The 15,944-nt window shown below is 36.6% G+C and overlaps 3 protein-coding genes across 3 annotated transcripts; 1 reads left to right on the top strand and 2 right to left on the bottom strand.

Annotated features, from left to right (window-relative positions):
• Window positions 1-662: 662 nt before the first annotated feature.
• LOC114712713 (dynamin-like protein ARC5) lies at window positions 663-7,473 on the bottom strand. The gene is made up of 17 exons (XM_028897260.1): window positions 7,058-7,473; window positions 5,951-6,115; window positions 5,737-5,859; window positions 5,290-5,511; window positions 4,783-4,916; window positions 4,603-4,695; window positions 4,391-4,454; window positions 4,079-4,127; window positions 3,839-3,921; window positions 3,421-3,578; window positions 3,284-3,344; window positions 2,964-3,026; window positions 2,762-2,862; window positions 2,200-2,257; window positions 1,716-2,048; window positions 1,113-1,277; window positions 663-996 (listed from the first exon to the last, which is right to left on the bottom strand). Exons 1-17 carry the CDS (start codon window positions 7,388-7,390, stop codon window positions 931-933), a joined length of 2,271 nt encoding a protein of 756 aa, XP_028753093.1. The 5' UTR covers window positions 7,391-7,473; the 3' UTR covers window positions 663-930.
• A 2,100-nt stretch (window positions 7,474-9,573) lies between these two features.
• LOC114712816 (7-deoxyloganetin glucosyltransferase-like) lies at window positions 9,574-11,635 on the top strand. Its single transcript, XM_028897365.1, has 2 exons — window positions 9,574-10,168; window positions 10,514-11,635. Exons 1-2 carry the CDS (start codon window positions 9,658-9,660, stop codon window positions 11,458-11,460), a joined length of 1,458 nt encoding a protein of 485 aa, XP_028753198.1. The 5' UTR covers window positions 9,574-9,657; the 3' UTR covers window positions 11,461-11,635.
• Window positions 11,636-12,540: 905 nt separating this feature from the next.
• Window positions 12,541-15,907, bottom strand: LOC114712711 (uncharacterized). The gene is made up of 4 exons (XM_028897259.1): window positions 15,547-15,907; window positions 14,792-15,443; window positions 13,370-13,426; window positions 12,541-13,196 (listed from the first exon to the last, which is right to left on the bottom strand). The coding sequence occupies exons 2-4, from the start codon at window positions 15,314-15,316 to the stop codon at window positions 12,849-12,851; spliced, it is 930 nt and encodes a 309-aa protein (XP_028753092.1). The 5' UTR covers window positions 15,317-15,443; window positions 15,547-15,907; the 3' UTR covers window positions 12,541-12,848.
• Window positions 15,908-15,944: the final 37 nt, after the last annotated feature.

The raw sequence follows: 15,944 nt of genomic DNA, 5'->3' as shown, positions 1-15,944 counted from the left end.
ATAAAAGAAAATATATGAGATCAACGGGAACTTATAAATAATTTAAAATTATTATATCATGTAAATTGATAATTTTATAATAAGTTACTTTTCTAATCGTTAATCCAAATGGACCTCAAGATCACATGAGCATTTTAAGCAACTTAAGAGAACAACTCCAATTTCCAAACCATGCCACTTCAGAGCAAAGCCTATGGACATCAGTATTCCTGAGGATATTGGAAAAACAATTGGAAACACCCATAAACAACAAGGGATTAATAATTTAGTTAATACATGTCCCCACATGCATTGATACCCACATTCACTAAACATTTTCTCAAATTTGTAGAATAAACCTTTGGCCAAAGAAATCAATTATCAAACTTGTAAATAATGAACTTCTTTAACAAGTTTACACATGCTTGTGTCTTAAAATTTTTCACATACTATAATGTTCTATTTATTATGCATGCTTCTTGTTCTTCATATCTAATACTCTCTTTGGCTATAAATGTAAGACCCATTTTACAGTCAAATTTACGCTACCAAACGGGTCTTACATTTAGGATTGAAGGAGTAGTTTTTAAGATCATTAAAAAAGTATAATTCTGAACAACAGAGCCAAACTTGTTTGAAAAACAAAAAGGGAGGGATTTCTGTGAATCAGAACAAAGAAGTCCTCATAAGAACACCTAATCATCCTATTTTTAGGGCAAACCGCTTCATAAGTATTCAAATCAACATATCAATATATAATATAAAATTTATACCAAGCCATCCTACTCATTAGCTATGAATAATACAGCACATTTCAAACATTAAGTGATAAAGGGAAATTGTCTAGCCAGAAGAAATGGGTCACAAACCCCATTTTATCACAGATCCTCAAAGCACATCCCCATCACAATTTACGTAAAATATAGTAATTCCATCAGCGACTTGACATAGTCAGAAGGCTTGATGTAGACTTAGTTGCTTATGTATCATTCTGAATTTCTCCTTCAGCCTCTTGATCTGCAAAACCACAGTATAGTTTTACATCAGAGTGAATAAGGGAGACAGGAGAATTAGTAACATTTGGTAAAACATTAATGTTTTGTGCAGAAAAGCCAATATCATGTAGGAAATACCCTCTTCAGCTCAATTTCAGTATCTCTCTTCTGCTGGCCCAATGAGTGCCTCAGGTTGGTTATGTCAAAAACATTATCAAGGTCATCTTCAAAAGCAGATTCTAGGTCTTCCCGAAGAAGAGCAGGCAACTTGTCCACAATAGGCATCAAAAGGAAACAGTTGAACTGCAACCGTAGAGTGTCAGGAAAAGATGTTATACATTTAGATGGGCAAAAACTAATTTCTGAACGATATCAGATGCTTCGCCACAATCTAAATCTTTCTTGCTAGTTTCAGGAATAACGGGAAAAAATCAACAAAAATATTGCAAATTCATCGAGTATTCTGTCTTTTTCACAATGTTTAATGTTTTCATTACAGCTTTAAAGTTCAAAATAGGTTTTTATTTTAGAGAAAAGCACCATTATCATATCTTAAAAAATCAGGGGCAGACCAAGTTTCTTAGAAATAAGACAAATATTCCCACAATTATCAATTTATCGACCCTCAATTCCTATGCTCACTTCGGCATGTTCCTGCTTCAAGCAGGTAAAGCGGTCCAAGGCACAAACCTAACAAGAATACAGATGCATAAACAAACGAGCAGGATGAACATCGCAAACCTTTAATTCTGTGGAAGCCAGGAAATACTCTCTTATGCCATGAAATATCTGTTGCACCAAAGCATAAACAATTCTTTCAGATGAAGGGGCAAGCCTTCGGTTCCAAAGTGTACTATCAAGAAGGTCAGCAAGCCTTGTTTCTACAGTCTGACTAGATGCAGTGGAATCAATGCTAGAGGCCAGATGACTGAGCTTTACATCTGGTCGAGGCTTTGTGTCGTCTTTCTCGTGTGTACTTGTTTGTGATAGACCCATTGCTGGAGAATTATTAGAAGCATAGGAATGCTCTGTTCCACCAAATGAATCTAAGAAGTGGCGTAACCCGGCCCGATTCTACATAGTTGACATCAAAGGAGCAATAAAGTTATCAATGCAAACTTACTGAAGCAAACATTTTACCACCAACCATGTGCTCTTGCTTGAGTTAAGATAAAGCAGATTCTCCCTGAAAGGATGAAAGGATGAACCCATAGATCAAGGATACCTTATTGTGGAGAGACCATGAGACATATCGGGTGGTGCTTACCAAGTCCTCCATGCATCTGCAGAGAAGACAAATTAAAAGTGACAATACAGATCTTTTCTCCTTATGGCCAAGACTGTACAGATAAGTTACATGGAAAATGGTGAAAGGGGAAAGCAAACTAGCAGAGCGAACTGATGAGCATATTAAGATGAAACGTTCAGCATTTTATCCTGACCATTTAGTTTGGTTCCTTCACATTTGAAGCAGATCGTGTTACAGCTTTTTGCAAAAAACAAAGTGGTAAAATCCACCATAATGCCATCAAAAGAACAAATCAATGTGAGAATCCTATGCACAACATCTTGTGTGTCCTTTACAAGCAAAATTACGCATCTTCTTATACTTCCTTCTCTTCAGATTTTACCGCCAAAGTTAGCAAGAGTTTACTCACAATCTTTTCATTTGAATGAAAGTTACCGATTTTTACCATGTTGGTGCAATACTTTAAATACATAAACAGCGTGGGTTGAAAAGAAAAAAAAAACGTTGGAGCTGGTCAAAACTGGGAGAAGGAGCTAACTTTTCACGGCATGATTTCTCAGTAGATTCTGCAAAGTTATTGAAGGCAGAAGCAACACGTCTAAGGAACACTTCATGACCACTAAGATACTCGCCGTCTTTCTGTCAGAAAACAAAAACATAAATTGGAAAGGGGTCAAGCTAGATATTTGATGACTCTAAGAAATTTTTTGACAAGGAGGAAATATAGAAAAACAAAATACCTGAAGAAGATACACAGAGATGGGGAGCAATCTCTTAAGTATATGCAGCAGTCTCGAACCCAACTGTGCCCAAAAAGAACATTTTTGTTGGTACACATTAGCATGCTTGCAAATGCACTTGATAGCTCATAGATAGGTGCCACTAGATAAGGTTATTCAACATAGAATCATCCATGAAATAATGGTTAAAGAAACTAGTAAGACGTAGCTACTTTGCCTTAGATGGAGACTGACCCAAGAATTGCAGTAAAAGTACCAAAGGTGTACTCAGATATAATGAAAAGATGCTAGAGTAACTTCACTCTCATAATACTAGTTACCTGATGAAGAAAAGGTTCAAATGTGTCACGAGCCTTTGCAACAGCGATTACACAAGCAGTCCTATTCAGGATCAAAGTTAAAGTAAACTTCAGTACCTGTATTACAAGAAAGAAAACACAGAGGACAACCAGAATACCTAGAGTAATTTGTTCCATCATGGATATCTTCAACTCCACAGGCATTTACAATTTCTTCCCGTGTAATTGGGGGACACTTGGTTCCTCCAACCACAAAGCGAAATTCAGCCATTGCCCGATGATATTGTGCACCACCATAGAGATGCATCGCTGCGTTCTACATACAGTGTTAACTCAGTTTATCAGATGTTTGCTTCACAAGAATATCTTGTGTCCAAAACACAAATATCACATCAAATGAAGCTCATTATTAAAAGGCATCCATAAATAAGCAGAACATCAGCCAAAAGGACAAAAACTAGTAATATTGTCTATAAAGAAAGAAGGCGATAAAATAAATGAGTGATCTGCTTCCTCTAAAAATATAAATCAGGAAGTCAGCAGAAGAAGAAACAAACCGAAAGTGTTGTAACTTACGGGTATTAGCTTGCAAGGGAACTGCACCCCATCAGTACCAACAAATACTGCTCCATTTGTTCGTTCATCCTGTAGTGTTTCACCTGAAGCAGAACCAAAAAGAAAATACATGGTTTCTTTATCAAGCAGAAGGCTATATCCAAAAAAGATAAGCTTTCGTTTCTAGACATCAATATTATTAATTAATATCCACCAATTTTTTTATAGACTTATTTATAGAGCAGTGCTGAGATAATTTACCAAACTTATCAGGAGGCGCAACAACTGTCCCTTTAAGCAACAATGACAACTGAATAATAGAAAGTTATAAAGTCAGGTAGAAATAAATCCCAGAGGACGTTTATTTTCAATATTCAAGCACTATGAATTCCAATAGCTACAGAAAAATGAACAAGCATGCCTATAGCAGTCTGTATAAAATGTTGAAGGGAAAAGCTAATCTTTAGATGTGAGAAATTCAGTAAATTAACAATATAAAGTAGAATAAGAGTTCTTGTACTCCAAAGATGAAACTTTAACAAAGCAGGATTCAAGAGCCCGTTAGATGAATACCTTGGTCAAAAACAGATCATGAAAGGCTCTTCCCTTCTCCTTTAATTTGGCTTCATCCATGGAACTGTATAACATTGGAAGAAAAGATCAAGTGACTAGTGATGATAGAAGCATGAGCACCGAACACAGCAAAAGCTAAAGGTAAAATGACCAGTATCGTCCCCGCCCATTGCAGATCATATAACAAAAAATATTTCTAGTTTCACACAAACCTCAGTTCTTGATTAATATCTTTGAATCTCCTTGTTACACTCTGGTGCTCCTTCTCAAGAAGAGGAATGATCAATGGTACACTATCCATATACCTTGCAAGCACATTCTTTATCATTTAGGCACAGATCATAAAAATTTCTAGACCCATTAACAAAATAAAAATCAAGTCTAATGCATACCTCTTTTGGAGCATTTCTTCCAGGAATGACCTCAGTTTGCTTACACCTATCCTACTTCTTTCTTGCTGCGACAATGGCCTGCCTAACTTCTCCTCCAAAGATGTAACATCTTCGACTTCTCTCAAGCATACCGCCTACATTCATAAGCACAACAGCTCATATTTATGCTATTATGCGGGTTGAGTTCCCAGAGGACATTAATGAAACATTTTTCACTTATACTAACTCAAAATGGACAGTGTTTTAAATCAGTCATAATTTCAACATAGACTCTCTCTATAGTCTTGTCTGGCATTTTATAATAACAGGATGGAAGCTTTCAAATAAGCAACTGCTTTATTCCAAGCCTGATCAACAAAAGAAAAGGAAAAAAAATCCAAAGATTACAAAAGCATAGGCAATATAAATGTATAGCATCAAGTAAGTTCTGAGGAGCCAACTAATACGACATTTTCAATATGAGACAAAAGAGCAAATGAAAATAATGAATTGCCGAAAGGAATGAACCTGTTTGAACTCATCATGGGACCTGTATACTGAATCACTTCCAGAACCAACTCTTCCAGAAGGCACAGATGTGAAAAAGGGAGAATCACCCAGAATGCAGCCATCAAGGGTACATGCAGGTGGTGAAAGGAAAACCTCAACATCTGATGGACGTGCAAATTGAGGTATCCTAGTATCTAGCTTGGTTGAGACAATTACAGTCCTTGACAACTCTGGATCAATCTATAAATAAACCAAAACGGGAACTTACTTTTGGAGCCTTGGAACTCTGTATTTATACAAAAGAAGTGCCCACGCATTACATGGACTAATGCAGCTTGCTATATGTTTCATATTTTATATTGATTGATTTCTACTGAAAACACCATGCACTCTGCAAGCAAAGATATTACGGCCTTAGGGGTACTTTACAAGACAACAGGTATGGAACATGAAGAGGGCACATGCCTGCATTACTACACGCCGTGTAGTAGCATTGCTCCAATCACTACAATCCTCAAGACACAATATAATAAATTCCTTATGCTGCATTTTTGCCCGCACTAAGGACTCCACTGCACGAGCTTGAGCCTGCAATGAATGTTATGAAATCCACCGTTACCAATAAGAACATTGTCCACAAGAAATCTAATGCATATGTTTAAAAAGAATTAAAATTAACCTGTAATGCTCTATTCTTTCGACCTGGAGCAGGAGCAATAAGTCCTGGAGTATCTATGATTGTAAGATTCGGGCAATATTTATATTCCACTTTAATAATTATTTCCTTAGCTGAAAATTGACAAGACTCGTGCTCCAACCTCACATTTTCAGCTTCAATATACGCCTATAAGAACAGCCATACAAGAATAACTTAACATTTACAAAATATTGCAAACAAATGTATGGACGAACATAGATAATCAAAGACTTGCAAAGGGTCCCTAGTTCCTCACATTTATCTACATAGGTCACAAACTCTTCATGAAGCCAAACTTAATCAGCCAGGTGGCTTTTCAAGGAAAACAACACAGTTTATGTTAGTAGAATGGGCTGTTGGGCTTCTTATAAACATAATTAACTTGTGATCTCCGACCCCAATAAGTCAAACAATGAACTATAATAAGCTTGAGTGGTTCACGAGCTGTAACATTTTTTTAGCCATAGGACGCTCAATTTTTTCCTTCATTCCGTTTTGCAGTTCAGTGCAGTGGGGTTCCAACCCCAAAACATGGATCTCACATGAACCAGGCAGGAGCCATGAGGCAAAGAGGCCAAATGCCGTGGACGAACCTCCATTCCTTAGCCTCAGTGACGGAAAAACACAAAACGCTCTTTAAAGGAAAATAAAGCTCAATCATATTTTCAGTTCATATAGCAACGCTCAACCCTATCTGAATTTTACCAACTTCTTTATCTTATTTACATTATATCTTTTATTCTTTGGTTGAATATGCATGCACTTGCAGGTTATCACACACCTAAGATTAGTTACGGATGTTAAATTCTCTACAGTCAGTATTGTATCCAGAACACTATTTCCCACAGTAACCTTCTAATATAGAGTCATATGATAGTTCACGAAAAATTCATGAAAGAAGGTTTTAAAAAAAAAAAAAAAAACGAAAGGACTGGACTTATTTAGCCTGTGGGAAAATTCAAAACACCAGTTGTGGGGGACGGTTTTTCCTTGCCAAGTTCTGCAATTTTACAATGCAGACAACTACAGGCAAAGGGAAGGCGAAAGCTTCGAAGTATCGAAGTACAAAAAAGCAGATATTAAAAAGACCTGAATTTCCATAAGAGACTTCTCTTCGGCCAGAGTAGGGTCAGCATCTGAGACAAGATAACACAGAGGGGACTCACAATCAGGGTCGTACTTCATGTGAAGTGTAATGGGTCGCCTGGTCTTGGTGCCGCCGCCAACATGGTTGAACTGAAAGCCCATGAGGGCTTCGACAAGGGCGCTTTTGCCGTCGGTCTGGTGACCCACCACCAGCACGGCCGGCGCGTCGAACGGTGTCTCGAACTCCTGAGCCAACCCATGAAGCTCATTGTAAGCTTCGTAGAGTCGTGAGTGGTCATCACATTGGGTGGCGCCCAAGCTTCGGTCTCCCTCCATATCCTTCTCTTTCCCAATTGGGATAAGAGACTGTAGAGTGGAGACTATACAGTATTCTGTGATACTGTCTGTCTGTCTGTCTCGTGCCGGGGGAGTGGGGAACGCCAAAAAGGCGGGTAAAATGATGATCATTGGTATTGGTCTATTGGATTATAGTTGAGCTCTTTTTTGAGTTTTTCCCCCGTACATAATAATTAAGCTCCAGGCTTACAAATCATGCAAAAATTATCTGTTGAAAAAGCCGGTCCTGGATTTTGCGGTGACTACTCCTAAATCAAGGGGCCATATGTATTCTAGTAGAAAAAATAACTTAGGTTCAATTTGACTTTTAAATAATTTAGATTAGGTAATACTAGCTCCGGTCCTAATTATAAGAGCTAGTTGACTAATTTGAAGAGATTAAAAAAATAAATTAAATTAGTTATTTGTCGTAAATAGGTGTTGTCTTTCCTAAAATATCCTTACTAATCAAGTGTATTGGCTAGAATTACTATTATTAGAAAGACTACTTTAGAAAAAAATACATAAATATGAGAGACAAAATGGATTGGGGTCTTATATTTAGTATCAAAATAAAATTCAAACAAGGTCTTATATTAAGAACCAAAGGTAGTATAATTTATGTTTAGATTGACTTTTATAAAAATTAATTTGTCAAAATAAAAATTATTTGGATTATAATTGAATAAGTAAGTTTCATTTGTAAAATGACCAAAATGAGTGTAATTTTTATTAAATAATAAAAAATATAAATTTACAAAATATAATAATTTTAAACTATTTTAATAAGAAGAAGCTAAATTTAATGAATCAAATATATTTAAAAAATATAGCTATGTGAAATTTTTAAAACAAATAATATATCATAATCAGATATATCCTACACAATTTATGTAAATATAAAATAAAAATAATATTAAAAATTAAAAATATTATAAAAACTATGTTAAAAATTATTTTTATTTAAGAGAACATAAAGTTATTTATAATATGATAATTTTTTTAGAACATTTTAGTATTAAAAATTTTGAAAATAAAAAAAAATCAGCTTATGAGAGAGAAGAAAAAGAGAGCAAATTTGGTATTCAATTTCCAATAAATGCCTTCAGGACCGGAGACTAGACTAAGCACAAGAATACATAAGCCATAACTCATAAGCGCCTCTTCACCTGCTTAAACCAAAAGGAGGATGGGCCAAAAGCTCAACCAAACGTCTCCTTCAATATGCAAACTAATTTTTTCCATTTATAAATTATTTTTACTTGTTGGACTGCAGCACCAAACACACACTGAATATTTTTATATTTTATGAGATGAAAATTATTTAACAAATTTATTTTGTATAATATAAAATCAATTAAAATAAGATAAGCTAAACACTTATTAGTATTGAGCCTGTGAATTTTTTATTCTCTTGCACATATATTTGAAAGTCCATATCCAAAACTCAATCTTAGCAATTCTTGGAGTCCAACGAGCTAGCCAACAAACAGACCCAACTTATTATTTCGACTCTAATTTGAACCATGACATCTGTTAGTTAATTAGCTACAATTGCAAAAATATTTTTATGCAAGTAAAAATCAAGCTACATCTATACAGGCATTTAATAAAGGTGTAGACTTTCATCTTTCATGTAAAGTCAAGAAGCTACTCTAGTATATGATTTATTAAACTTTTAACTTACCTATGACCTGGACTAAGTTTTGGGAAGGGTAATATAGGTGCTCCCAACAGAAAATCATGATTTAAAATATAAGTCATTTTAACTAATTTATCAAAACTAATAAAAAGTATTTAACTCATTAAATTTATTTCAAATTGAATTTTTTTTCACTTTTATCCATACTAAATAAGATTATAAAGGGGAGAGAAAAATACAAAGATTTACATTTAAACATTAATTACTCTTCAAATGACTTATATTGTGAAATAAAATTTTTTTATACAAATGACTTATATTGTATATTAGGAGTATTTATTACATGCCATAATAAAGGATATTTCGTCATTCCCACGTGTCTTTCAGGCCAGATTTTTAATAGGATACTTTTTTTCCCAGTTTTCTCAAAAACGAACATGGCTTATCATAATAAACGTGTTTTGTTTCCCTGATTATCTTTGGTCACAAGGAAAATTCATAAACCAATGAAAAGATGGGGCGAGTACAAAATTTCAATTATTTTAGGCGAAAAAAAAAATGAAGACAATAGATTTGTGGCCATTATAAGGAGAGACACAGCCAAGCAGGTTCATCATCAGAAGACATGGAAGGATCTTCCAAAACCCAGAAACCTCATGCTCTTCTGATCCCATTTCCAACACAAGGTCACATAAACCCATTTCTGAAACTAGCAAAAATCCTTCACGCAAGAGGCTTTCACATTACCTTTGTGAACACTGAGTTCAACCACAAGCGCTTGCTCAATTCCAGAGGCTCTGATGCTTTCAATGGCTTCACAGATTTCTGCTTTGAAACAATCCCTGATGGTCTGCCTCTCACTACCATGGACGCAACACAGAATATCCCTGCTCTCTGTGAATCCACCGACAAGCACTGTCTCGGTCCTTTCTTCCACCTTGTTGAAAAGATGCTTCATGACGATGATGTTCCTCCAGTTTCTTGCATAGTCTCTGATGGAATCATGTCCTTCACCATTAGAGCTTCTCAACATTTTGGGATCCCTAATGTCGCTTTTTGGACTCACAGTGCTTGTGCCTTCATGAGCTTCAGAGAATGCAAGAATCTCAAGGAAAAGGGTCTAACACCACTTAAAGGTAAGCTAGCTGTTTTTGTTTTGATCTGATCTTTCTTTAAGATTTATAATATAATCCCTCAGGAGTTGATAATAAGACTATTGAGTGGTACCTCAGAAATTTGAGTTGAAGTAGCTAGATGTACATTGAATGGTGAATTTGATACATAAAAAATGGATTGAGGAAAGGGAAAAGGTAGGAAAAAATATTTTTACTCGGCCTTTTGAATGACAGTGGCTTGGAAAAAAAGAGCTTTTTATGAATCTTTACGGGAGAAAGCTTTCTCATTTCCTTTCCCTTCAGCGTATCATAAAGTTGTTGAGTGATTTCACCTTACGTCTTAAAAAAACCTGATCTTTTTTCCAGATGCAAGCTATCTGACAAATGGGTATCTAGACACCAAGATAGATTGGATACCTGGGATGAAGGATGTAAAACTAAGGGACCTTCCTGGGATATATAGGACCACAGATCCAAATGATTTTCTTCTGGACTTTGTTCCACAACAGATTGAGGCAGCCTCAAAAGCTTCTGCTCTCATGCTTCCCACTTTTGATGCCTTGGAACCTCAAGTCTTAAACGCTCTTTCTTCAATGTACCCACAACTTTACACAATTGGCCCACTTGACTTGCTCCTTCACAACCAAACACCAAACTCATCAGACAACAACTGTGAGTCCATCAAATGCAATCTGTGGAAAGAAGAGTCAGAGTGTCTGAAATGGCTTGATTCAAAGAAACCCAGTTCAGTTCTATACGTGAACTTTGGTAGTGTCATAGTCATGAGACCTGAACAAGTCATTGAATTAGCATGGGGCCTAGAAAACAGCAAGCAGAGTTTCATATGGGTGATAAGGGGTGATTTGGTAGCTAATGGTAAAGCCATTCTGCCACAAGAAATCACAGAGGAAATCAAAGAGAGGAGTCTGATTCTGGGTTGGTGTCCACAAGAGGAAGTTCTGAAGCACCCAGCAATAGGAGGGTTTCTGACTCACTGTGGTTGGAACTCAACAATTGAGAGCATAAGCAATGGTGTGCCTATGATATGCTGTCCTTTTTTCAATGACCAAATGTTGCATCGCAGGTTTGTAAGCAGGGAGTGGGGTTGTGGGATGGAGATGGAGAGCGAGGAGTTGAAGAGAGATGAAGTGAAAAGGCTTGTGAGGGAATTGATGGAAGGTGAAAAGGGTGTGAAGCTGAGGCATCAAGCCAGAAAGTGGAAGAAAATGGCTCAAGAAGCTACACAAGCTGGTGGGTCTTCGTCCTTGAATATGGACAAGTTAGTGAATGAGGTTCTGCTTTCCAAGAGTTAGGCGCTTAAGGGAACCCATCAGATATTGCAGATGATCTTTTTTATTTTGTCGGGGTCAAGGCATGTTGCATCGGAGTCAAAAGATTTTAAATGTTTCATATGTTATGTTCAAACGTTTTTTTTTTTTAAATAACAAAACATGTTATGTTCAAATGTTATATAGATAGATTTTTGAATACTCGATGTAATCGTAAGCGCCCAAGTAAAAAGGTGGAGTGCATTGTTATCTAATTGACTTCTTGAGGTAGAAAATTTGTTGCCTTGTATAGTTGCACAAAATATGGAGATAGGCCAGCAAAGGATATTCCCATAATTCCCATAAATGAAACTAAAATAGCTTTCATTTCGTGGAGATCATGAAAATTATGTTCATCTCGTGGCGATCATCAACCCTTGGCATACATTTGTTTGTAATTTCTCCCTCTACTCTGACCTACACGTAGCGATTTCGAATTGTAATCGAAACTAGTTGGGTTGAAGATCAAGGGGAAAAAATATATACGATGTCCTCAATGGGACAAGAGAAGATTTTATGCGTTAATTTGAGCATGCGGGCAACTATACTCCTTCCATCCCATTTTATAAGCAACAATTATTATCTCCTCATTGTCCTTAAATATAAGCAACATGTGTGAGTTATCTTAAATTTTTATAACGAATTTTCTATTTTATCCTCATTAATTATTTATTTTAATACTCAATATATTTATTATCTCATTTTTCAAACCATCATCTTTCCATCACACATTCTCTCTCTCCCTATAAATAAAGGTGTTTTAGTGAAAGAACTTCTAATTTTTATACATTTATTGTCTTTAACTAATTTTAACTAATCTTTTATCTACGTGGTGAGCTCCAATGTTGCTTATAAAAAGGGACGGAGTGAGTATAAGATTATCAAGAGCACTTGTTTTGTTTGCACTGAGCCCTTTGAACCACAAATATGTATTATTTTTAAAGAATATATATCTCGTAATGATAAGGCTTTTGGGGGCTCGAAGAATGTGGATGTAGCACCAAAGAAACAGGGTTCTTGCTTCTTTACAAAAAACGAATGGAGGTAATATTCAATCTAGTAGCGTATAGAAGTCTACTGATTCATTGTAATTTTCAACAACGAATGAGATATAAGATGAAGCTCATAGTGCTAGAGATAGCTTTTCGGTGCACCTAATGAAACAGCTATTTACACGGCACATGAATGACCTCGTTCGTGAAAGCTAGGGGAATAATGATTTCTCAGAAATCAGGATACTAAAGTATGCACAGGTACAACCAACATGTTTGAAACGGTAGAGTTTTTCAGCAGCAAAAGAAACTAAGGATTTCAGAGGATAGGATATGAGAATGTGCAATATTACCTTCTGACAGCAAATATAGGGCTTTCAATCATGGAGATAGCTTCTCCGAACAAAGTTCAGCAAAAGCTGGTAGCCTGTTTTTAGTGGAGGGGCCGTAGAGAACGCTGGAAATATAAGCATCAACATGTTCCCTTGAGGGAGAATTATTAGGTGAAGCGTGTGGAACAACAAGCACAATGTTATCATCCAGGGGTGACCAGTCATTGGTGTGAGAATTGGCTAAGGCATGGTCAGGTTCAGGTTTAACAGGCGAAGCTGGTTTGGATGTTTTAACCGCTTCTTCAGATACAGCTGCACCCTGGAAGTGACGAAAAGTGCGGCTCCTTGGACCACATGCGCTTGATCCTGTACCAGAAGATGACTTGCTTGCATGTGCCTACACAGAATAAGAAACATTCAGTTAGCTTTCCTTTTTAGCCACCAGCATTTGAACCCCGTTACAGAACAGTTAACCATGAAGTGAACCACAAAGGCACACTAGTCAGCTGGTAAAATGTTCAATTACCTGATTCACCGTTTATTATGTTACAAGACAATATATTTGTATACCTCAGATTTGTGAGCGCTGGAAAGACGAACAGGACGCTGCTCTTTTCCGTTTGCAAACTGCATTATGTCAATCCGGCAAAGTAAACAACTGTATGCCAAGCTATCAAATTCTATCGCCTAACACAGTTGATGAAGGACAGGGAAAGAATGGAGGGGAGAGAATGACTGTAAAGTTCTTAATATTATTCAGCTCATCAAACGGTTTATCATCAAAATAATCTCAGGGCTATTTATAGAGGCCTAAATACAATTATAAACCTAACTTAAACTTCAAGTAAAAGAAGGCATAAAATAGGAAATAATCTACGAAAGCGTAATAGGAAAGAGAATCAAGTCATAATAATGAATTAACAAAACATTAATTGAATCCTTCCTAATCATCTCATTATTTATTTTCCCATCAACAGTTTAATCCTTGCCGATCACTTTTCAAGATCTTTCAAATACATCATGTGAATTAAACCCGAAAAACAATGAAAAGCCACCATAAAAGAGTCTAGCATCATAATGGTCACCCCTGAGCGAAAAAGCAAAAGACAATATAAAATATAAATAAAAGATAAAAAAGGTCAATGAGGAAAATCTCGTTGACTAAGAAAGATAGGCAGCTTGAATGATTCTTCTATTACAAATTACAAATTCGGAAGAAGCTGGCAAAAAAAAAAAATTCGGAAGAAGATTTAAATAAAATGCAATTCAGCACTAACACTTGGACGGATGAATTTAACTCGTCTCTTTTTGGGATAAAAATTTCTTTCTGCCCAACTTTTGTACTCCAGAATTCAAACAATTCAAACAATTTGCCACAAATTTTCAGGCTATATCCTATGCAAACAGGCATTACCCAAGCTCGACAGCTCCTAAAATGATTATATACTTGAGAAAAAGTATGCTTCTGATCATAATCACAGTCACACGGTATGACTAAAAAGGTATATTTCATATTCTTTTACTCAATGTTTAACTTTCCAAGTTAACTATCTTCCAAATTAACCTGAACGTTCACGTAATCTAGACCATTTTATATCTATTATCACATGATAACCGAGTCTAAATTACTTTCAAATGACTCCCTCAGGACCCATTTTGAACAAAAACATCAAATGTTAACTAGGGCGGCCTTTTTTTTTTTGGGTGACACAGGGCAGCTTTATATTGCCGGTTCTCCAATCCATAATTCAGTATTTTTTTTTTTTTTGAGCTGACCATAATTCAGTATTATTTTAATTCATTTCCCTCTAATATTTCAGTTTTTAAATTCAGTAATTTAAGCCACGAGAAAAAAAATTTCGTTCTTTGAAGTTTCTTATACGAGGCATGCCAATAAATAAACACCCCGAAGGAGTAGCAAATAGTTAAAAAATAGTAAACTATAAGGAAAAACCTGAGGCCTTGTTAGATTAGCTTATGGCGCGAACCAACCTTCTTCGTGACGTCCGTCAAGAGCCTTTTCCCTCCAGACGATGTTAGCTTCACCTGGATGTCGTCCATCACAAGAACTTCTTCTTCTGCCTTTACCGGTGTTCCGTACACAGGTGACGACATCAATGGCATCATCTCCAAATTCTCAATTGAAGACAGGGGCGAAACCGGCAACCTATTTCGAGAGCCACAGCTACTACTCCCTGAACTGCTACTGTTATATTGCTGCAGTAATGCAGACCTGTTCTTGCGGGAGCCAATCGTCGGAGAGGTGAAAGACTCACCAGAAGGCGAGACCCTACCGGATATCGGAGATCCGGCGAGTAAGTAACGCGCAAGCGGAGAGTTAATGTCAAGATTCTCAGCGTACGATTGAAAGGTTGGACTCAATGCCGTCGATTGATGAAAGCGTCTACTTCCAATAAACATCGGATCCTCCATCTCTAATTTCATCGGTGAAATATTCTCATTCGAAGCCTTCGCCTTCGGAATCTTGATCTTGGAATTACCGCGAGATTTCTCCATTGACTATTCGCGGATTCCAGACAAAGAATCAGAAGCTATCAAATTGAAACATCTTGACCGATCGAACTTTTGACAGAAAAAAGAAGAAATCTTAGTCCGCGTATATCAGTTTCAACCACCGATTTCGCTGTACGAATTCATCAATGCAACGCAATACGGTCAAATCTCAGCAGAAATCAAAGTAAAAAAGGAAAATCAGAATAAGCAGGGAAAGCGAACAAAGAATTTACCCGCACGAAATCGGAGAGTCGGAGATGCGCGGAAGAAAAATCCTGTCCTTTTCTTCAGTATCTGAATCCTTCGTGGACACAGAGACCTGAGCTTATATTTATACTCTTAGGAAGTAGTTAAGTGAGATAAGTGTTTACTCTACATTGATCTTCCGTAACAGAGAAGCCTCTCAATCGTCAAGTTGAAACCTGGCGCCAAAAGTGGTATTTGTCATTTAATATCCGCTTGTTCGTCTTCTAGGTTCATGTGGCTGTTTGTTTCTGCGTCTCGCACAATGAAAATGCCAGCTTCGTTCTCTATTGCTTCTTCCCTTTGCTGCCAGAGACTGCCGATGTACGGCAGTTTCTCCTTAGCCTGGCGACTTTCCGATTGCCTTCCTTTCTATACCTGATGATTT

This window comes from Neltuma alba, unplaced genomic scaffold (genome assembly GCF_004799145.2).
Source record: "Neltuma alba isolate B1F8T4 unplaced genomic scaffold, ASM479914v2 tig00011396_pilon, whole genome shotgun sequence".
NCBI classification, from domain to species: Eukaryota; Viridiplantae; Streptophyta; class Magnoliopsida; order Fabales; family Fabaceae; genus Neltuma; species Neltuma alba.
The sequence above is the reverse complement of the archived record's forward strand: the minus strand, read 5'-3'. Positions and strand labels throughout refer to the sequence as shown.